Below are 22,674 nucleotides of genomic sequence, written 5' to 3'. Positions count from 1 at the left end.
TATATAAAGAAAGGCATACAAATTCTGATGATGGTAGGGCTACATTATTATCTCAATAAATATAAGGAGATATAAAATAAAGAAGAGGAAAAAAAGAAGCAAAAACATGGGCTGTCTTGGAAATAAAATCCAAGAATCTCTCAATTTGAATTGGTTGAAGTAGGTTAGATTTGTGTGCCCCATTCAATCTTCCTACTTTTAGACATTGCAATGCTCCCCAAATCAGATATGCATCTCCTGTATAGTCCAGTAGGCCTGTCTCCTCATTCAGTGTACCTAAGCACTGCAGAAATGCATTTCAGTTTCCTTCAGAGAAGGTATATGGACTGCTAAGGAATCTAACACTTCAAAATGAAGATAGCAACCGATTTATATAAATATTCTCGGAATTAGCATGCTCTGGATAACAACCTTAATGAATTTCTCCCCTGGTCTTAGGCATCAATATTGCATTTCAGTCAGCGGGTAGTCTGAGATATTTCTTGATCAATTCTTCCTGCATTGAGCACACACAGATTACATCTTCCTAACTAAGGAACCAAGAGCTATAAAAAGGATCCGCTTCCATTACCATATTCTGCTTACAGAGAAAACCAAGCCTCAAGGACGTGAAGTTTAATCTATTCACTGACTCAAAATGGTAATAAAATTTTTGGTATAAATTACAAGTATATCCACTGCAAAGACAGAAGAACATTTTCTAAAAAAAACAGATATAAGGCCTTTCTTCCCTTAAAATTTTTAGTTATGTGCTTTAAAGAGCCCAGAGAAATTCAGAATTGAGAACAAAAACCTGACATTAAAACAAAAATTGAGAGTACAATGTGGAAATTCCTTATGAAAATTAATGCTGCATTTAAAACAATAGCAAAGTCAAACCAATGGTGTCATCAGTTAACATTTTAGTATACTGAAAACATAAAACCTATCTCCCTTCAATTTGTAGACACCAGTTTATTTATTTTTACTCCCCCGCATCTGTAGGTTAGCACTACTTTTAGTAAGCTTTGTCGGAAATTACCTATGGATGCAAAGAAAATGATGGCAAGAAAGTCTCGTATTGGTTCAATACAGGACATAATCTCCTCAGTGACCATATGACCCTGAGAAGAGATCAGAGCTCCAGCTAAGAAGCATCCCAGCTCCATCGAGACATCCAGCAGCTCTGTGATCTGTCAAGGAATAACAGGAAAATCTATTACCGTTCTCTTGCCCAGAGTGACCTTCTTTACCATTTCACACAAAAATTACAAAGCTATGCATTGCACTGGATGTAATAAATTAATATAACCTTACACAAACTCAACATCAAATATAATTTAGCTTATTTCAGTTTTCTGCAGTATTATGTTTGTAGAAGAGACTGACAAAACCATGATGTTTCCCCTCCGTGATGTTATTTCCTTCCCCACAAAAACAAAATTCTTAATCTACATTGCAATGCTTTGTGTCTCGCTTATGGATAGCATCTGATTTCACCAAAATGAGAGAGACTAACAGCTTGAGAGACAGGCTTGCATAATACAATGAGGCTGTGAAAATAAGCCATAGGAACTTCATGTTTCCCAACCGTCAAACAAGGGGAAAAAAAAAATCAAAGCTTATAATTTGGGAGAATAGTCTCAATTTAGCAAAAACAGTCCCAGACATAATTTACATTTTATGACTGTAAATTGGACCTAAACGTGTTTGTGTGTTTTACTGAGTAGGGATGGATTTAAGCAAGTGAAGTAAACTGCTGGAATGAAGCATCTACTTGAAAGGATTCAGACTGCTCTTCGTTCTTTTTTTATTATCTGAACATGGTGCTAGAAGGGAGAGATGAAACATGTAAAGAGAATGAACTACAAACCAAGAAATTGCTTCAGGCAATGCTTGTAACATGAGAAAAGCAAGCAGCACTTCTCAAAGGTATAAATAAAATGCCTTTAAAACCATACTGCTGCAGACGGTCACCTCACTTAGAAAGGACAATGCTATTAATATTAATAGGACATTTTAACTGAAGACTTATTTCCATAGCAATTTAGTTTAAGTAACAATACACCACGGTGCATTTATGGACAACATTGATCATGTCTTTAATGGTGTTACACTAAGGTATGAAGCTAAAACTCAAGTGACTTGAAATTAATGGAGGAGAAGGGAAGACACAATAAATGAGTCTCCAAGCAAGGTATAAAATGCTGCCTAAATATGCAAAAGACTGGGGTTTAGTTTTAAGTATTAACGTCTAAATGATCATCACATAATTCCATTTGTGATGATAGTCCTTCATTTATTGCAAGATATTTAAGAAAACAAATTGGGTCTGTCAACTTATGCAAATAGTTGCTGATCTGGCAAAACCAACAAAATAATCCGGGCCAGCTACTGTGAAAAATCTGCCACTCTGGATACACTCCTATCTTAAAACAGAAGGAATTTCAGTTCAGTCTCAAAGATGTGCAGTGCTCTTCCTAACAATCTGAAATAGCAGGAGGGAAGAAGGAAATGTACACAAAGGATTTTAAATCACCAGGGGGTTAAAAAAAAGAAAGAAAAAAAAAAAAAAAAAAAAAGGAAGAGAAACATAGGAAACATTTTGGGAAGTCACAAGCTTGAGAGTATGACCATGATCCAATACAGCCTCTTCAAATAAAGTTGGAATTATTTCTACAATTCAGATATAAACCACCCACAGTTGAGTATTACCTGCTATAACAGAGCTTCAGGTCAAAACATTTATACCGAATATTTTAAGCATTCATATGCGCATGGTAAAGTTACCATTTCAGAAGGGATTTACCAGCTCTTGTATTGGAACTGTATGATATTGTGCTGTTATCAGAATCACTAGGCAAGTAAGAAGCATTATCAGGGTGAAATAAATAAACTACATGCTTGTTCAGAAAGCATAAAACATAACTAGAGTAAAACCTATGTCTGTTTAGGTTTGCTCCCACAGCATAAAAGCCGAGATCTATGTCTTTACTCTAGAGCAAGCTAAGTATGAGTTCAAGGACCTGGTAGATAAAAATGCAGATTTTGCTATTTGTCTGTTCTCCAGGTACTACAAAACCTCAGGTCTACTACATATATATATATACACACATATATATATATATATACACATACATATATATTAAATCATTACTCAGAAAAAAAGAGAAGTGGATGAGAAGATAAGGAAAAACCCCCAAATCAGGGTACTTTCTTAACCTCATTCAACTTCCTCCAGTCTGTTCTTCAGATTTATACCAAGACTGCTTTTACTATTCCCATCCTGGTTTCTGGTTGTCCAATATTATCAATAAGCAGACACATTTCCCCTACTTACTCTGTAGCTTCAGGGTTTATCATAAATAACGTGTGCAGATAGATGCAATGAAGAGTGTTTGTTTCACTGGCAGGAAGGGCTTCTCAACAAAATGTATTATATAGGCAAAACTCAGGATGTGTTTTACATTTAGTATTCCTCTCTGTTTGCCCCATTTTTAACATTTTCCTTTATTGAGCAGGGCTCTAACAACTACTATTTCCTGGGCTGTGCTCTGTCCTTTTCTCGATTCCTACATTACAGTAAGCTTTGCCAGTCAAAACTAAGTGAAAACTTTTGTTAATTTGCACTTTTTTTCCCCTGTACAATTTAGTTTTCATTTGCCTTCAAAGGTTGCATTTTACTCTTAATTCAGAGAGGATTGTTTTGCACTCACTAGAATATAGGATTTTTATGTTCAAGTGTTCTACCATAGCAATAAATAAAGCGAGAAATATTACTGCTATACCATGTTCCAGTTGAATTTCAACCACTTGTTGAGCAGCTGTTTTGCCTATATTCACTAATAACGTGTGTCTTATTTCTACTTTTTAATCATCGTAGAAGCTTAATGAATAGGGTGAGCCAGTAAAACTAAAGAAATCCCTGACTGAAATAAAGGTATTAATATTTGGGGATTAATAACTTAAACCTGCCCAAGAGTAAAGACGTGGATCCTAAGCTTGCATTTAAAGAAGCAAAGCATTAATGGGAACTGAAATATTTTTTAGAGAGCCTTTTAAAATTCCATCTCGACTGTATTTTATGAAATAATTAATTTGAATATGAGATTACAGTTCTTCCTTAATCTTCTCCCTTTAATTGACAGGAGAGAGTTCAAAAGCAGGTTATGAGCCACTGAAAAGTAGTCCAGCAAACCAGGAATGACTTTCCTAGTCTAATGCAGGGAAAAGTATGTACATTTTCTTATAGGAAACGCTGCAACGACGTAACTATTTTCTCCTTCCATCTTTTTGATATATAAAGATAACTGGCAATTTCCCTCCTCTTGCTGCTGTCACCAGAGTTCAGGGCAGTCAAACTGGAAGCCACATCTCCTCAGGTGTATGCACAGTCCTATGAACATATAACTGCTGTCCTCCTTACTAGGTCCTGTTTTTTTCAATTGCTTAATAAATTTCCACAACTTAAGTGTTAAAACGCGACAAAACTGACCACTGTCGTCCTGCAGATATCTAATATAGCAATTCATTATCAGTGGAGTGTTTAAGACAAATATTCTTGTAATATTTCTGTACATACAGAATATGAAAAGGCAACGCGACACTCATCGACACTCAGGCTGACACATGACACGTTCATCAGCCACCATAATAAGTGTCTTAACTTAAAAAATCACCAGTTTGGCTATCTGACCATATATAAACCAGAAGCTGGATTCATTTTTTATATTGTAATTGAAAAAAACAGTTTCCTAGTCTTAAAAAAAAATAAAAAAATCCACAAAGAACAGTGTCTGCATAAATCAAAGTTTGAAAATCAGTTTAAAGTTTAATAGTTATCTACTGAACCCTTGTTACTGATGATAAGAAGATTTAAAGATGTACAACTGCATGTCAAAATTCAGCTAGACTTGCGTAGGATTGGCACTTGACAACTCCCTGACCCACCAGTCTGCCCAACTCGATGAGGGAAAAAGAGAATTTCCGTTACTTCTCAGAACACAGGGAAGCAGAAAGAAGCATCTCCAAAACTTAGTAAAATAGCTTATGTTTTAGATTTGTTACTTTCTTTTACTCTAAGTTAGTTTGTAAAGCAGAGACATATTTAAGATCCAGTTTCAGATTCAATGAGCCGTAATGTTACCCAAGTGAGCCAAGCAGATCAGAAATGCTCTAAACAAAGAAATGTTCGAAAGTCATTTCCATACAGAAAGTTCCTCTACTGACAGGATAACACTTACACTGAAACCCCTTACACTGCAGTGCCAAGAACCTCTTTTGCCATATATTCCCTCTCATTTTCCCATATCGAGGCACTGAATTTGCCCTCGTTGGTAGAGAAACTGCAATTCTTGTCATAGTCAAAGGAGATTTTCAAGCACAGGAAATAAATAAAATAATAAATAAGTTTATACTTATGTGTTCAATACATATGCTAGTGTTAGACTTGAACCCCAATAAAGGATAAACTTAGGTGAAGCCCAGAAATCTAGACAGTACAAAAGCACATAGCAAGTAACTGTGCATGAAGCAGAAACACAGTATCATTCCTACCTGCTTTGTCATGCATTGGAAAGGATGTGGTCTGCAAAACAATTCACACACTAGACAGAGAATTAAAATATTTTCTTTAAAAAGATCCCTCAATTTTTCTAAATGAAGCTGCAGAGTTATTTTTGGTAAAGGCTACCAAAATCTTTCTCACTCTCTTATTCCTCCCTTTAAAAATTTAAAAGCTATTTAGAATTAAACAAGCATGGAAAATTCCACGTGTGCAGATAATTGTACAAATTCTGTCAACGTTTAGGCTTGCTTCTCAAAGGAGAAAGATCTTTGCAGGCATTATTCCAGTTTAACCGTTTTTCTACCTGGCACCCAAAAACCTTAGTTTACCCTTTCCAAATTCATGTGACTTTTTCAAATTAGATTACCAACCCACCCTTCCATGTTGTTATACCACCGTTTTTTAATTGTTATTATACTTATTTTTAAGTCTTTGTGCTCAAGCCACAGCTTGTAGTATTACTATAATAAATATATCTGTGTCAGTGAGCATAAAGCCTCTGAACTGGTTTACCAAAGTTTTGTGTAGCATCTTTTGTACTGTTCCTTTTGATGCATTATTTATCAAGTTTAAAAGGCAAGCCGCTTTCACTTAAAAGTACACAAAATACTTGCTTCTTTACAAACGCTTACCGTGCTGAACAAGCATCCCATTTTTGCGTTACGCATCCAATCCACTCAAACATATTCTCCCTTAGGTTTGTATACATACACATTATGTGAAGTCATGTACACAAACTCTTTTTACATTTGATGTGGATTTGGGCACAATGCGCCCAATTCAATAAAATCAGTCCATGCAGGCCATTCTTTCATGAAAGTAAGATTTTTTCTATATACCACAGTATCTAATGTGACTTACGTGGGGTTTCATTTTTATTCAAGTTGTTGTACAACTGTTATGTCTGCCTCTTTGAACGTAAAAAGGAGAAAATAGTTTTGTTTCTTTTCTTATTAACTATCACCAGCATTTGGAATATGAACAGCTGTTTAGAGGGATGGTATTTTTAGCCTACAGAATAGAAATCAATAAATTGTGAAGGTATGTTCTCACTGACTTCTTTCTCAACTTTTTTCCTGGAGAAGGCCCCGTAATAATTAAGCAAACACACCTAGCAAAAAAAGGTTCCGCACACAGGAAGTTTTTTTTTTGACAATTTTTCTCAGAATTTCTTAAAGGGGACACAAAAATCTGCATAACCAGGATAAGAGAGTTTCAAACGCATGACATTATGAATAGCCATCACAGTCTGTTCTCCAACTGAAGAGCGTGTCAGATGGATGAAACATGAGATAGTAACCAACGGAAGGAAGACTGAGAGCCAAACAAAGCAAACCCAGAAAAGATATCAAAACCTGTGAACGTGGATCATATCCTGGAGAACTGTGGCATGACTCCTGAAGTTTTACTCTGTTTCCTAGTACATCCCACTTTATGCATAGGAATCCTACACATTTTAGTTCAGGCAGAGGAACTTTAGGGCATTTCCCTGCTTTCTCAACTTCATCTCCAGCTGTTTATCTCCCACAGAAAAAAAAAAAAAAAAAAAGCTAATTTTATAACAAAAACTGTCCAGAATTTGCCATTGAAATGAATCCAGTCAGCAAGTGTCAGTCAGATGTTATCAGCATCTCAAAACCCATCCTAAATTATTTTGAAATGCATGAAGTATCCCAAAATTAGAACTGCAATCATGATCCTTATAGTGGCTGTATAAAGTTACCCGCAGAAGTTCAGTCTATTGAGATTCAAGATATGTCTGCTACTACTCATCTGTACTGTGATGCATGAATCATCTGTTCATTTGGGTTTTAAAACATTTTAAAATTAAATAATTAACTACAGAGCTATGTGGATATGCAATAACAGTAGGTGTGATGGCTTTTGTGGTACCGGCACAGTAGACTCTACAACACGTATCAAAAAGTTTTATTAATTTAAAAGATTACCGTTAGCATGAGGAAGATGAATGCAGATATTCCTAGAATGAGGATTTCTTTATTTCCTTTGCTTTCTGCATGCAACTTGCGATAATACGGTCCTATGAGATACGTCTTTATAACAAGACATATAAGAAAAACAGCAGCCAGAGAAAAGAGAATTTGGCCAATCAGTATCAGTATTCTCAGTATTTCCTTGAAAATGCTGGAAGAGAAGAACAAACAGAACATTTATTTCAGCTGCTCTCTTGCCTCTAAATGAGTTCCCCTTAAGTGAAAAGATCTAATTCCATGGATGTTCAAAGTTGAGTAGCTACAGTAAGATATTTCAATATATTAGCAAACAACGTGAATACTAAATCTCCTGAATTCCTGTCAATCTCTTTTATAGCACAGAATTTACTCTCATGCTGGTTCAAAAAGATTTTTATTGATTAATTTTCACAGTAAACCATCAGAATCAATAATTCTATCTCTCTGCCTTTGACAAAAAAAATCTTAGTAAATTAAGGTAATAAAGTTAAGTCTGAAGAAATTCACTTACTTTCAACAGTACTGAATTTTTCACTACAAATTTTAGTTTAAGAGTGGACAGGACGAAGGCAGCTAGAACAGAAAGAATATCCTCGTACAACATGACAAATAGAAATAGTAAAGGGAACGTGGAGAAAAAAGCCCTATTTTTCATAGAGCTGACATTAAAGGTAGTGCCCTCATGTCCATATTTGCGATCTATATACTAAATTGGAAGGGGGAGGGGAAGAGATTAATTTATTTTTTTTACCTGGAGTGTGTGCTCACTCCTGCTTGAATAAGTGTAGGCATAACAGCTATAAATAAACCAAGCTGCACATCCTGCATCACCAACATGCCAAGTAGTACGCTGCTGTAGTCAATATCTCCTGTACACCAACAAAGCAGTCATGGAAACATTTATCAGAATATATGAACGCTTGCAGAAATCTAGAAATGTCTTAATCAAATGAAAGCTATGCATAACTCTCCAGAGGGTGAGGTCAAAGTATTCTGGTTTTCTTTTGCTTCTCTCTGCCCCCCAGTAGCTAAATCAAAATATATATCAATAATATAAAGGAAATATTCATATGAAGCTTGACTTTGCTTTGCAGTTAAGCAAAAGTTACACATTTACTGAAACTTATAGTCTTCAAAATAACAGGCATATATAATGTAATAAGAGCCAGCATACATAAAACATACACTTTGAATTTATGCATTGTAGTAAGAATATTCTAGAGAGAGGGAAAAAAAAAAGCACCTTAACACTGTATATATGAGAGAGGTTTAAGGGGAAGAACAGGTTGGCAAAACGTTTGAGTGGAAACATTTAGGAGCCTTTGGAGAAGTTAGTAACCTGGCACTTGAAAGTATTTATTTGAAGAGCTGCTGTCTTTGCAAGACTACCTGAGCTGGTCTTAGTTTGCAGGAAAAGGATGTGAATTGCTTAAGTCAGCCTTTCTGCCCCAGTGACAGACTGGTAGTAATGGTCTAATGGAGTAGCCTCTTAAACAGCACAAGAATTCCAGAGCTCCAGTAAAGTTAGGTCTTTTGTTTCTCTTACAGTATTACTTAGTCCATTTCAATGAAATTTCGTTGTAGATGCATAAATATTTAAGTCATACATTGATTTAAAACATTAAGCATTTAAATCATACTTACCCTCTTTATCTCCTCGAACAGTACCTGCAAGAAATCTTGACACCAGTGGCGTGCTTGATAAAGACAAACAAGTGGAAATGAAGACGCTTTGTGTTGGTCTGATTTGGAGCAAGTGTCCCCATAACAAACCAAAGGCAATCATCAGAACGGTCATGTAGCAGGGTCCTTGCAAAGATATCTTCCATACCTTGGGAAGAAAACAAGTTCTTGTAATAAAGTCTGATACATGACAATGATTCTTCAGTGCAAATAAGCCATTAAAGGTGCACGATTAGGGGCTGCAGTGCTGGGCCACTGACATAACCAGCTCTCATCATACACATCCTGAAACTCTGAAGGTATTATGCCTAGTAGATAATATTCTGTGCCAGAACACTTATTACCTCATGAAAGCTCATTACGTAAATTCCCATAGCTCACAGACCAACAAGTTAAGGGTCAAAGGCCCACTGTGGGTTGAACTACATTAAAATCAAATGGAAGACCAGTTATTTGGTATGACTCCACGGCAAAAAAAAAAGGCACAGTTAAGACCATCATAAATACCAGCAGCCCACTCCATACTAGTCCAACACACGATTGTGAATTTGCTTGCACACCAGTAACAATCTGCATGCTAAGATTTACGAACCTCTGACTTACTGACTTTTATCTTTGACTTTAGGTGAACTAAAAATAGCAGAGTGGCTGAATGCTCATAAACTTTAACACATTTCAGATAAAGCTTTTATAGTCTGATGAACTCACAACCATCAGTTTAGGAACAAATCATACAATGGAACTCTTTAAATAGATAGAGCCTTCACATATTTTGCAGCAGTATTTTCCACTATTAAAATTCTAGCTTGTTTTTATGAGATTTTTTTTTTAATTAAGACCAAAAGAAACTTGTACCTTTTTGCTGAATCCTGATGGCCACAGCATCACAGCATGAATTATTCCAGATTGTGCTAACATACTTGCAGAATCAGTTTATTAGCCAGTACAGCATGTATCATCAATTCAGTATGCAGTACTTAAACTGTTTTTTTTTTTTTTTTTTTTTTTATTACAGGACTGGCAAACATCACTGGACACTCCATAACAGCAACTGCATGTTACTGCATGTTAAAATAAAGCAGAGATGGATTGCCATAAATTGTGTGAGATTTTTCTAGCAATCAAACTGTTTTACTAAAATGAAGAGGAATAGCAAAGTTTGTTGGAGACGCTGAATAAATAATGCATTCTACTCTTCCCAGAGAGTTAAAGACAAAAACACCATATTTGTCTTTTCAAAATTGTACAACGTTACAATAGTATATTACAGAGAGCGTGTAAAAATCTGAAATAGAACTGGTAACTTGAACATTAGCAATTAAATTCTGCAATATAGAAGTATTATACAGAAATACCTTTCTTAATCTTTCAGGAGAAAATTCCAGACCAACTAGAAATAGAGTGAAGAAAACACCAAACTCTCCCAATGTCTCCACCTGTACAATAGACTTTCAAAAAGATAAAATAAATGTTAGTGCATATCAGTCTACTCATAAAGCAAAATGTAAGTATACTCACAAAATAAACAGTTTATGTTTCCATAAGCAGTTCACTCGCTGGTCATATGACATCAGGAGTTCCCTCTGCATCTTTAGGATTCAGAACACCACCTAGCTATTACTGGATAGTTAGGTTGGGTAGGGCTGGTCACCCAAAAAGCACAGGTGCTTTAAGCTAGGGAAGCTTGCTTGCTAGTTGAAATTGAAGAGGTTGCTTCATACATAAGCTATTAAACCCCCAAGGCTTCTGTTCCAGCAGTAACTTCTGGCTAGTTACTTTGTGGGTCTACTGGTAGAATTATTCCAATGTACCGTAGCTGCTGTTCTACTCTCCATCCTATAGACTCCATGCATCCGTCTCTCAGACAAGTATAATGCCAGCCTTCCTACCTCAGAGAGAAGGATGCAACAGCAAGAAAAGTGGTTCCTTCTCAGAACAGGAAAAACACTTTTTTTCTATGCGTTCATAGTCCAGAGCAAAGGAGGACAGGGTCTACCATCAATCACAGAGAAGTGGAGATGGAAACTATCTTTCCCCAAGATCACAATCTGCCTGCCTCCAACTCATCTCCTACATTCCCTGTTTTTATGAAATGCAGAACAAAAAGAGAGAACACACACAAGAGACCCAGTCCATATGAACATTATACAGAGAAGTACTGCTTAATCACAGCTCCATAAGAAACAGGGAGCTCAGAAAGAAACCTTCCTACAGAAATCTCCCTCAGCTCTGTTCTGATCACATCATTTTCCTCAGAATAAGTCTCTGAAAATACACTGCTGAATCTTTCTAATGCCAGCCACACAAACTTGTTTCTTAATCTAAGTGGTCAAGTGGTCCAGACCTTCTCAACCCAACAGTTATGTACTACACAAAGGTTATTATTTGAACTCAGTTTTAGAAAAATACGATTTTGAAAGTGTATTTTTTAGCCTTCCTTTCTAATACAAGACTGAGAAAAATCCTACAATTTCTACTGCCTTCACTTTTGAGCACAATAATCAATTTCCACAAAAGCCCACGTCAGAGCAGAGGTTGCAAAGGTAGCAATTTCCAAGCAGCTACGTGGGTATTCACGTAACAGACACGTTTGACTTAACCTGACATTAACATCCAACCTTAACACTTGCTCTGTTTTGCCTGCTGGCCAAACAATCTGTTAATGCACACCAGAACACTAATGAAAACGTGCAGCTTCTGGCCAAACACAGCCCGCTGGTTCTCACTGAGCTAGTAATCAGCCTACACGTGACGGAGCTAAAAGGCTTCAAGAGAATTCAGGAATGCAGGCAGGGAAAAGAACCAGGGTTACTAGGAGGGATGAAAGAGCTACAGAGATGCAAAATAACTCTCTAGGAAGCCAAGCTATGCTACTCAGGAAACTACTCGTTTTAAACACTTCTTACACGTTAACACTGACTTTTTGCAAGTTTCTGAGTATCTGATATCGCTTAAATGACTTGGCTCCCAAATGTAATGCTTTATGATTAACAGCAAACAAGCAAAACAAAACCAAACAATAAATAAACCAAACAAAATAAGCCTTTAGCTTTCATTTTCAACAATTCTTTTGTACCTTCATTACATGGGAGAAAAAAAAAAAAGTCCACGCTTGGGGATTTTATTTTATTTTCTAATATGTTTGCAGTTGGATATACCATTTTTTAAGATATTGTTAAACACATCAGTAAATAATATCAGTCAAGAAGCAGGTTGCACACTTACCTTGATGCTATTCAATCCTGACGGTCCTAAGAGTACGCCACAGATGATATACCCAAACATGGTTGGCAATCCTATTGTTGTGCACAGCCAGCCACATGGCAAAGACAACATTCCTATCGTCACAATATCCTAATGTATACAATTTAGAAGTATGTTAACATAAAGGATACACAATTTTGTGCTGAAATTAAAGACTTATGATCCTTCAAAAGAGAAATGTCACTGTAAAATTAAATGCAGAATACTGCCTGTGAAAACAAAACACAACTTCAGTAAACTAACCTGAACACACTGTCATAGGTATAAGCACTACAGTTTTGTAGATGAAACACTCGAGGTACTAACCTTAAGTAATTAGTGCCTTGGGGACTTTTGATCAACTCATTAAATATCTTAAATATATAACAGGAAACATAACGGTTTCCTGAGGTCTTCTGGAGTGGTGGTGGGGGACTGACGCTTTACATGAAATGGTGAAAAAAACACTATGGTGAAACAGATACATTTTGTTTAAAAAGAGTTTCCCAATCCTGTTATTCTTCACGAAGCACAAATATAATAAGAACTGTCTCTGCATTTTTCAGCTTCCCTTTCCTTACCACAAGACATGAATAGATAAATTCTCTCTAGTGATAACACACAAGTGGCTTACCAGGCACAGCAGTAGCTTGCTTCACCCCTGTGCAGCCAGGCAGAAAGAATGCTGCCCCAAAGGTGCAACAAGTCACGTCAAATACAAACAGAGAGTATCCATATGGTATCACAATCAGTCTTGTGAAGACTGCGTTGGGATTAGGAACATATTGTCCAGATCACCAGCAGAAGGGGAAAATCATGAATGCTAGAGTAGCTTTAGAGGGAAAAGTGCTGAAACTGTATTCTACCCCATCAAGCAGTTCCAGCATGCAAACTGGGGGGAGTAAGTCTGATCAAAACAAATGGGAAGAGTGTCTCTAAAAGGATTACCTTTATGAAATGATGATCAGCACGAGGAATGGTTGAATCTCTGGGCTTGGTAAGGATATACTGATTATTCTGGGAATCAATAAGCATACTTAGACCCAAGTCGTCCTCCACTTCTCTTTTTGAAGCATTTCTTTTGGAGTTGGCTTCGTCTTCCTCCACCCTTAAAACCGCTTCAAAGTTAACACCTCTTACCTGTAAGGAAAAGAAGGAAAACAATAATAAAGAAAAAGAAAAGCAAACAAAAGACATGTGCATGTCTAGGAAGCTTATAGTAAAAAGGAAAAGACTATTAGCTGTTCTTGAAGTTACTCCAGCATTTGTTGACAGGGACTAAAAATACCAGTTCCTTCTTAGAAAAACCTTTTCAGCCACTTTATCAAAACTGGATGTCTGAAACTGAAAACACTATAATTTACTTTTTATTTCAGACAATGAAGGGTTTTCCAGACCCACTTGCAAACGGAATAATGCCTCTTCAGCCACGTTGTTCAACTTAAAAAAACATACGGAAAGGGTTTCAAAGATGCAAAATTCCAATTTAGGAATCTGAAACATATTCTGAAGTTTGCAAAATTATTTATAAATATATAGAAGTATATATAAGTATATATTTATAAGTATTTATAAGTATATCTAATTCAAACATCAGCTTTTTCAGGTGTCCAAATGAGAGACTGACAACTATTTTCCTTTTATATATTACGAAAGCTGCATTTTACTCACTTCCTGCCTGCAACCTGCCTCTTTATATCTATTCTGCCTTCACTTCCCTGAGCTCCCCACTTACCAGACTATTTTGCATTCCAGAATGAAGCCTCCATTGCCAAGTCTAGGAGACCAAACCACATTTTCATGTTTTCAGCTGATGAGAAAAGGCAAGAGCAGCTGCGCGCCACGTACATGCAAACTATTCTCACAGCATCAGAACAAAGAAGAAAGGCTTCCCTACAGTCAGCAAACAAGAACTGTTTCTAATCAGAATACACAATAGGTTCCCAATCCTACTGTTTTTCTGTCATCTTCACTCCTGATGCCCTTGATGCTACTACAAGGAAAACCAAAACAGAGCTTAGAGCATACTGTTGAATGCTGGCTCTATGAATTAAAACATACTTTACACTGATTTTCACGTCGGAGTTATTTCACTGTTCAGTGTAGTACTTTGCCTAAAAACAAAAACTCTAATAAGCCAGCATCTGCTCTATTATTTTCTTGGGATTTTAAAGTTATGACATCAGTGATAACGTACAGCAGACAGAATTACCTTACGAAATACATCAGCACTGAGGCATCTACTTTGAAGATCTGGAATTCTAAATTCATACAGAGTTTGCTCTATGTTCCTTTGTACTTGGTAGCTTGTGTATCTGGCATCTAATCAAACCTCTCTGTATCAAAAGCAAAAATGTATCAAAGATCATATAAAAGTGATGCAGTCTATTTCAGAAATGGTATTAGGAATAGAGGGAAGATTAAGATAAACACTATTATGAATTTGTTTTTTTTAGTGTAATATATTCAGAAGTCATGTATTGTGTGGATATTATGGTGCATTTTTACTTTTACTAAAGAAAAGGGAACTGACAAAAGACGGACTATGCTCAGAGTGTGAGAGTAGATGGCACAGGTTCAGAGGTGCTTTTAAAAAACACTAAGCATCTGAGGACATAATAGAAGACAACAGTATTTGTGCACTTTTATGTAAAACACCCTTTTAGGGATTGTTGTTTGAAGAAATAAAATCCTGGGAAAAAAAAATGTTTTCTCATTTCATAGGTTAGCTCGTATTCTCTTTTTTGTCTCTATTACATTTCTCTATTTGATTGTATCTTTAATAAAATCCTTTGCATCCTTATCAGATTACTGATGATTGTATTAGAACTTTTTTTTGCATTCCAGCTTAAGAGAAAATATTCTAGATACTCCTCACAAAGACAGAGATGCAAATAGTCCTCTAGTGTGAATTTCATTATTCCTTTTTTTTTCATGAATCGAGATATAAGAAAAACTAAAGAGATACATTGGACAAGAAGGATGCATTGGGCACTTTTTGCCAATGAACAGGTATTGCAGATGAAGTACCATTCCTGGCCTCTTTAAAATGTGCCGTTATACCCCAGCATAACAGAAGAGGGCACTCCAGCAAGATCTTCCCTACCCTCCCTTGGTCCTGCTAGGTAGGATTACCACTAGGTGTAATTGTACCTGTCTGGCGTAGGCAAAAAGCTACTTTTACTCTCTCTCAGGAGAGTACAATTACAAAAATGGCCTGGCCCTTTCCTGCAGAGCAGCTGTTTTTCCTCCGCAGCAGAATTCATGAACTATGCTTGCCTTAGAAGTCAAGCTGCAAATCAACAAAAACCTTTCAAGAGCAGAAGCCAAATAAAAATTTAAATCCATGCTTATAAAGAGGATCAACTCAGAGACAGCTTCTGAGAAAAATGCAATGGGACACTAGGATAATGTGATATACTCCCGGCTCCAAATACACACAGCCTTACCTGAGGGACACTGTCCATCCTGCAACACAGAAACAATGAACGATGCAAATGGTGCTAAAAGCAGAGAAAGTGGGAAGCTGGAGAATGCAACACCACAAACACATTTCAAATCCTTACCTTGAAAAATACATCTTTTCCCAGATTGTGAAAACTAACTGCAAGGATTCTTGTTCTCCTATAGCTTTCTCAACAAAATGGAAGAGAAAAATAAAACTGGAGACTATACGTAACTCCTTATCTTGCAAAGTCTGAATACAACAGTCATGGAGTACTGCAAAGTCTAAAAACCACCATCACGGATATGTCGTAACTCTCACGAGCTGTATCAGTGAGCTGGAATACACTTATCACTGAAAGTGGTAGCCACAGGGAGCACTTTCAAACTAAAGCAGAGAAATCATTAGCAAAGAAAATAACGATCCCCGTTTGCTCATTCCTAAAAGGTGACTATTTTACGGCTACTTACATTCTCCTCTTGAAAGGGAAGCAAAAAGAAATGTAGAGCCAAAGGGTGTTTTTTTTTTTTTTTTTTTTAAAGTTGTCACTAAAATCCTAAAAGCTATCTAATACAAGAGAAGTACCCATACAATGCAAATACTTAATGCAAAGCAAAAACTTAAAAATAAATGCATATGAATGAAAAGACAATCCAAAACATCACTTACAGATTTGTTGTCATCAAAGGCATGCTCTTCTATTTCTTCCTCCAATCTGTCAGCTGCCTTCCTGACATCTTCAAGAATTTCATCGAGCATTGACAGGCTTTTGTTTTGATGCTGCATGTTCTTAAGGGCTTCGACCTGATGCTTTTCTGCTGCTAGGAGTTCGACATACTCCATTTCTTCCTGTTGAATTTTACAATACAGATAAAGTGCTGGCCAGGCCTTTGAGCAGCCAAACATTTAACATAAATGTATGCTTCTTTTGACACAAAGCATCTTACAAGGGGAATTGCAAAAGCAATACAGACATTGTATTGGTGTTTGAAGACTGTTTTCTCTTGTGCCAATCTCAGTTGGAGAAAGGGGGCAAGGAAAACAACAAAGCAAAATAAACAAACAACAAAACACTGATTCCCTTTTCTAATCCATTAAACAGCAGAGCTGCCTCAAGGTTACAGAAAATAAGAGAGGAATTACTCTGAGGAATTCTAGGAAACATTTCAGAGCCATGTAAAACTTAAATCTCAATGTTTTAGCAGGGAAGCGTAATAAACTTGAAAGCATTGCTTTACCAGCTACAAGCATCAAACAAACTGAAAGGTAAACACAAGGAATCTTAATTTTGTAAGCAATTTTACAAGCAGATTTACCAAGATGGGAAGAAGCCTGTTTTATCATTTCCACACTTGCTGTAATTTTTGAGAATTGCTACAAAAATAAAAATAAAAATAAAAAAGCTGGGTAAGAGCACGGATGAGCAGCTAAGCCCCTCAGCAGTTAGCTGAGGTTCCTGTTTCTGCTTCCCTGGAAGCATTTTCCATCAGGTGCTGGGTCTGGCTGGGATGAAGTTAACTTTCCCAGCATTTTGGGGGGGATAAATATAAGATGCTTCAGCTTACATGCCTGCGTTCCCTTGAAGATGCACTGAGTGTGGACAATTATGAATAAGCGAGGGGAGGTGGGACAGCAGGCTTCTTCCTTTCGGGGAGGTTCAGGATGCTGTGAGGGTTTGGCTCAGATAGTCCCTACATCTGGTTTTCGAGAGAGCCAATATTATTACCGAGGGAAACGAGAAACAGTCTGGGCAAAAACTACAAGCAACCTCTAGGTCAGACCGAATTGCCTGAAAACACAGGTTTCGACCTGAATGTTCGATGCTCTGCCATACTCAGCTGGAGATCAGATAGACATAAATCTATTTCCCTCCAGTTTTGGGCTTTGTCTGCCTACCCCACACAAGCATCTTAGAGAGCCTGGGCATCTAAACTGATCCTAGACACCGGTGTTGGAATAAGGAGGGTCCCCTCCTCCACACACATTTGTGGATGGACATTTTTCTGCTGAAAACCTCCGAGAACATGCATATAACTCCATCGATTCCTTGACGCCAAGACAGCAGTATGTTCAGAACAGCCTGTAACTGTGTTTAGCCTGGAGGTTTTTTGTTTGTTTTTTTCGAAATCCCGACAGTCTGATGAATGCTCCAGGTTGTGACAAAACCACAGAATCGCTGCCTCTCGTCTGCTGGCGTTTGGGATTACCATAGTTACACTGGCATGCTGAGAATTACCCAGCGCCTAAAATAACTGCAGTTGGGGAAAAAATGGAGCTATTAGCGTGTTTGGACCGATGTCAACTGCTTCGCTTCTTATGCAACACATAGGAAGGAGTCGCAGTCACTCTCCTACAGCCTGGAGGAAAGGAAAACATTTCCTATCTGTTGTTCTCTGCTTGCAGACATTGTCTCAGAGATGTTAAAAACACACCCAGGGAGAGCTGCCGGCTCTTTCCTCAGTCAACAGCTCAGAGCTCAGGACGGAGGTAATGAGGTTTAGTCCCTCCCCTCCAAACAGAAAGAGGTTTGGGGTGAAAGGGAGCTGATCAGTCCTTTCTGGCAGCTGGGACAAACTCTAAAGTTACAATAAGAGCTTTGAAACAACCAGGTTTTAGTTTTAAGTTCCCTTAATGAAGATGAAGCATTCGTAGCCTACAAAGTGGCACCTCTGTTTTGCCCAGTGCCACAGCAGTACAGTGGGACCAAGAGTGGTGTCCACAAGCAGGAGAAACTTTCTTGCTTGCCACAACAGCCTGCAACATGCTGGGCGAAAGTGCATCACAGTGCAAGCTCTGTTCTGCAGCTCAGGCTGGGATTTGAGGTATTTGATCACAAAGTGCTTACTAAGCAATGTTTTAAGCAAGGTTATATGGGTAAGGATTCTGTACTAAGCAGCAGACTTGAATGCCTAGAAATGTGAGCAAAATGAAGGCAAGACTAGTTAAGAATGCAGCATTGCCGTTCCTACTCTTTAATACAGGATGAAGAAAGCAAATTCAATTCTTTACAGTGCTTGAGACTTATCTTTTCCACCAGGGAAATCTGAATTCCACCCAAGAAATCTGAAGCAGGTAAACTAGACAAGATTTTGTTGCTTTGTCTAGAACATCCACATAGTTCCTCAAGCACGGCACATCTTCAGTATCTTCAGTATTTCCCCTCCATCAACAACTGCTATACCTTCCCCCTGCAGCAGACCCATCACATGCACACATATTCTGATATTAAAGACTTACAAATACTTCAGCTAAAAAGAAATAAAGTGAATGTATGAGTCCAGCATCCTCTGCAGTAATTGGTACTTTCCATTCAACCACTCTTTAAAAAATGAAGAGGATGTCTCACGAGTGCACCGAGAAAATAACCACGACAATAAAACCAAACAGGAACAAAACCAGACCTAGTGCATGTCTTTTGAAGCGAGAACGAGTCCAAGAAAATTTATTCCGTGTAATATTCATCTTTGGCATTCATTTCCCCATCATCTCCACCTTTATTTCACATTATAAAGCAACTTACAAGGTTAGAACAACAAACATTGTTTAGACAACCATGCACCTTGACAGCCTACACAACCCACCCCTGCAGAAGCTAGGCTCTGATAATCCAGCCCTTTTTTCCACTGCACGGACCACTCCAGCCTCCCAAGCCTGCATCCTACCTTCTACTGCCATCAGCCTTTCTTCCCAACCATTTCTGGCACACGTTTCTGGCACACAGCAGTCTCTTGCCATCATCACCTCCTAAGGTCTGCCCATCTCTCATGCAGATGCACTTTCTAGATTCTCCTCTCCCTGCTCACTATAGCCCAATAACATTTTTTTCTTTCCTTGGCTCCCTTCCACAAGGAGAGCCTCTTCCTGAAGAAAACAAAGAAAATTCTTAATGATTTTCTTCAGTGGTTGAGGGGTAGAGGCTAGGAAATGAACAATTTAACTACTGAGTCAGCTCAGCAACATTTTCTCTCCTTTGTAGGCTTTCAGTGGACACCCTGAGCACTACCAAGTTTGGGGCCAGACTGCAAGCCCCAACAGCTCTGCACCAGCATGGGAACCCAAACTTTCCCCAAAGTACTTCTGCTCTCCTGTTACTTATCCGTGCTTTTCTCAGCAAAGTTACCTCAGCCAGCTCTTTCCTGGAGGTGTTATTTTTCAAACCTGCACTTCTTCAGCTAGGAATTCTCCAGCAAGGTCAAAGAATCCTGTCATCAATGCTCTGCACGCCCGTTTTACCCACATCTATAGGAGTACAGGAAGTAAAGAAGTTGTTCTGCCTGATTTGCAGGTTTTCGTTGAGTAATTCTCTTCAGAAGTGGAAAAAACATTTAGTATTTTGCCAATTTGTTGCCTTATTTCCACTCGCATAATCCCAGTCATTCACACAGTGCAGCTCTGTTAAGTTCACTGACTCACTTCTTGTCTTCCTCCTCGTCTGACATATTTGACGTGTGAGTATGCTTGGCTTTGTTTTGGTCTAACTATTGGCTGCCACAAAGCTTTAAGCTTTATTCCAGAATCACATACTCACAACTTTATTCAAAATCCACTTTAAAACTCCCAGCTTTATGTAGATCCACTTTTTTCATTAGAACAGATTGAAACAGTATCATAATAAAATTAAAATAATATTCTAGGAACAAACACAGTGGGGGGAGGAACAAAAGGGAGAAGGCACTAACCTTAATTGCAGCTTCTCTCAAGGCTTCCAGTCTCTGCCTACTGCTTTCTTTCATATTTACAACGTCTTTATAATCCCCCTGTAGAGCTCTCTGGAGGCCATGGATTGCCTGAAAGACGGAGTTTTCACTTTCATTTAGCTCCTTTTGGAAGATTTCGAAGGTATGCACCTGAAAAAGTTTCTCCTCGTCTGACAGCCCCGCATCCTTCTCAACCGCCCTTATGGCACTTTTCAGTTTGTTGAGAACGACGTTCTTCTGGCGAAGAAGGCCGGACAGCTTTCTGCAGCTCTCCATCACCCACTGCTTTCGCTGGGTGATAACAGCTCCTTTCCCACGGTGCAGCTTTATCGCGTGCTTTACGACATCCTCATGGTCTGCAGCATTCGCCAGGTGGCCGCAAAGCAGCGAAAGCAACGTCCACAGGGGAGTAAGCCCAGTCACCTTCATCCTTCGCTTTTTACTGCTGTTGGGGAGAAGCTGATCATCCACAGCCGCTCACGGCTTTCTGCTGCATGGTTTCTGCATCCCCAGCGCATACACCGTGCTGCAAGACAGTCCTAAGCAGTTATCAAACATCATCATGTTGAGTCACTGGATCAAACAAATTATAAAACAAACCGAAGGCTGCTTTCTGTGCCACGATCTTTAACAGAACACATATGGTCTCCTTCGGTCAAGAGTTATCAAAACTAAGCAACAGCCCAAAGTCATTGTCAGGTTTTATTCCCTCTGTTTTCTAAAGATGACCTTGTTTGAAGAACATCAAACGGAAGGCTGAGTCATATCACATGGCAGTCATCTGTGCTGCTTCCTAGAGGAGGGAAAAGCCATTAAAAATATCATGAGGCCGTAGGTTGGACTTCAACCTAGCACCAGAAGGCCTTCTTCCTTTATATCTGTAACCTCTCATCGTTTTTGTATCGTAATTTTTTATCGTATTCGCTTGTTATGGATAGAGTCTCAGAACTGGTGGCGTTGGCTCAGAGGTTGGACCAGGTGATCTTGGAGGTCTCTTCCAACCTGGATGACTCTGTGATTTATACAAAACTCAACAAAAAGAACCTTAATTGATAGAGATCACACTGTAGTTGTGAGAGAAGCATTCCTGCAGGGAAAAACCAGAACTTGCTGGACTTGGTGCTACCAGCTTGGATCGGAGACCTCGACCTGAAAGGCTGCGTGGCCCGGGGGCATTCTGCTTGAGCACTAATTACTGATCCTCGTGATTTTAAATAGACTTACATTATAAAAGAGTTTGGTATTAAAAATAAAATCAGTATCTTTCCTAAGTTCCTTTCCCAGGAGCTACCCCACATCTCGGTGCAAGACCAGGGACATTTTTGTGGCACAAACCCACCCCCCCAAGGCTACACGCAATAAAACACCCCCTGAGACCCTGAATCAGCACCCTGAAGACACGCAACCCACGGGACATTTCGGTGTATCACCGAAGGAGCCTGTGTGAGCCCAAATTTCGCCCTTTAACCCCAACCCGGGGTTACCACTGGGGTCACTGCTGCCCGGTGGCAGGCTGGCAGCGGACCCGCTGTGCCCATATGGCAGCAGCGGTGGCAGGGAGGGGTACGAGGTGTCGGGACGACGTCAAGCACAGCTTTTGGGGTGCCCTGCTGGGTTTTGGGGTGCCCCAAAGCCCTGATCCTTGCCCGTGGGGGCGGGTTTGTCGGGCTCCTTGCAATGAATGAAAGGCGAGCCCATACATTTAGGTGCCGGGAGTTGACTATAGAGCAAGGTATAGGAACAGAGGAGCTAAAACACTTAAAATTAAGAAACGGAGGGGATCAATGAGGGGCTGCAGCGCGCCCACCCCGCGGATGGCGGCGCGTAAAGCACGAATATTTCGCGATTTCGGTAAAATCCCTGCGCTTTGGCCATTTCCAGCAGCCGGACCGCAGCGCTCCCCACCCCCCGGCGGGGATATAGAAGGATAATATAGAAGGATCTGTATACATCCTCCTGCCCCCCCCCCACAACCCCGAGCAGCGCCCCCCGCTTACCGCACCGCGCCCAGCCGGGCTCCGCACCCCGCACGGCGGCAGCGGGGCGAGGCCCCCGGGCGCCACCAGCCCCGCGGAGCCGCTGCGGCGC

At 39.0% G+C, this 22,674-nt stretch overlaps 1 protein-coding gene across 3 annotated transcripts in view; it reads right to left on the bottom strand.

Annotated features, from left to right (window-relative positions):
* TMCO3 (transmembrane and coiled-coil domains 3) overlaps positions 1-22,669 on the bottom strand; it is a 31,017-nt gene extending 8,348 nt beyond the window's left edge. For 2 of the 3 annotated variants that reach the window (XM_084305923.1, XM_084305925.1), the window contains exons 1-10: positions 22,584-22,669; positions 20,569-21,379; positions 16,559-16,738; positions 13,393-13,584; positions 12,427-12,555; positions 10,557-10,649; positions 9,163-9,349; positions 8,270-8,387; positions 7,495-7,690; positions 1,022-1,172 (exon numbers count right to left, since the gene is read on the bottom strand). In XM_084305923.1, coding sequence (XP_084162049.1) covers positions 1,022-1,172; positions 7,495-7,690; positions 8,270-8,387; positions 9,163-9,349; positions 10,557-10,649; positions 12,427-12,555; positions 13,393-13,584; positions 16,559-16,738; positions 20,569-21,015 — 1,693 coding nt within the window. In that variant the 5' untranslated portion in view covers positions 21,016-21,379; positions 22,584-22,669. The remainder of the gene's footprint in view (positions 1-1,021; positions 1,173-7,494; positions 7,691-8,269; positions 8,388-9,162; positions 9,350-10,556; positions 10,650-12,426; positions 12,556-13,392; positions 13,585-16,558; positions 16,739-20,568; positions 21,380-22,583) is intronic. The other variant, XM_084305924.1, reaches the window with a different exon arrangement.
* Between the last annotated feature and the right edge of the window lie 5 nt (positions 22,670-22,674).

The sequence above is a fragment of the Netta rufina genome (genome assembly GCF_964035555.1).
Source record: "Netta rufina genome assembly, chromosome: 1".
Classification (NCBI taxonomy): domain Eukaryota; kingdom Metazoa; phylum Chordata; class Aves; order Anseriformes; family Anatidae; genus Netta; species Netta rufina.
This window is presented reverse-complemented; position numbering and strand designations above follow the sequence as displayed.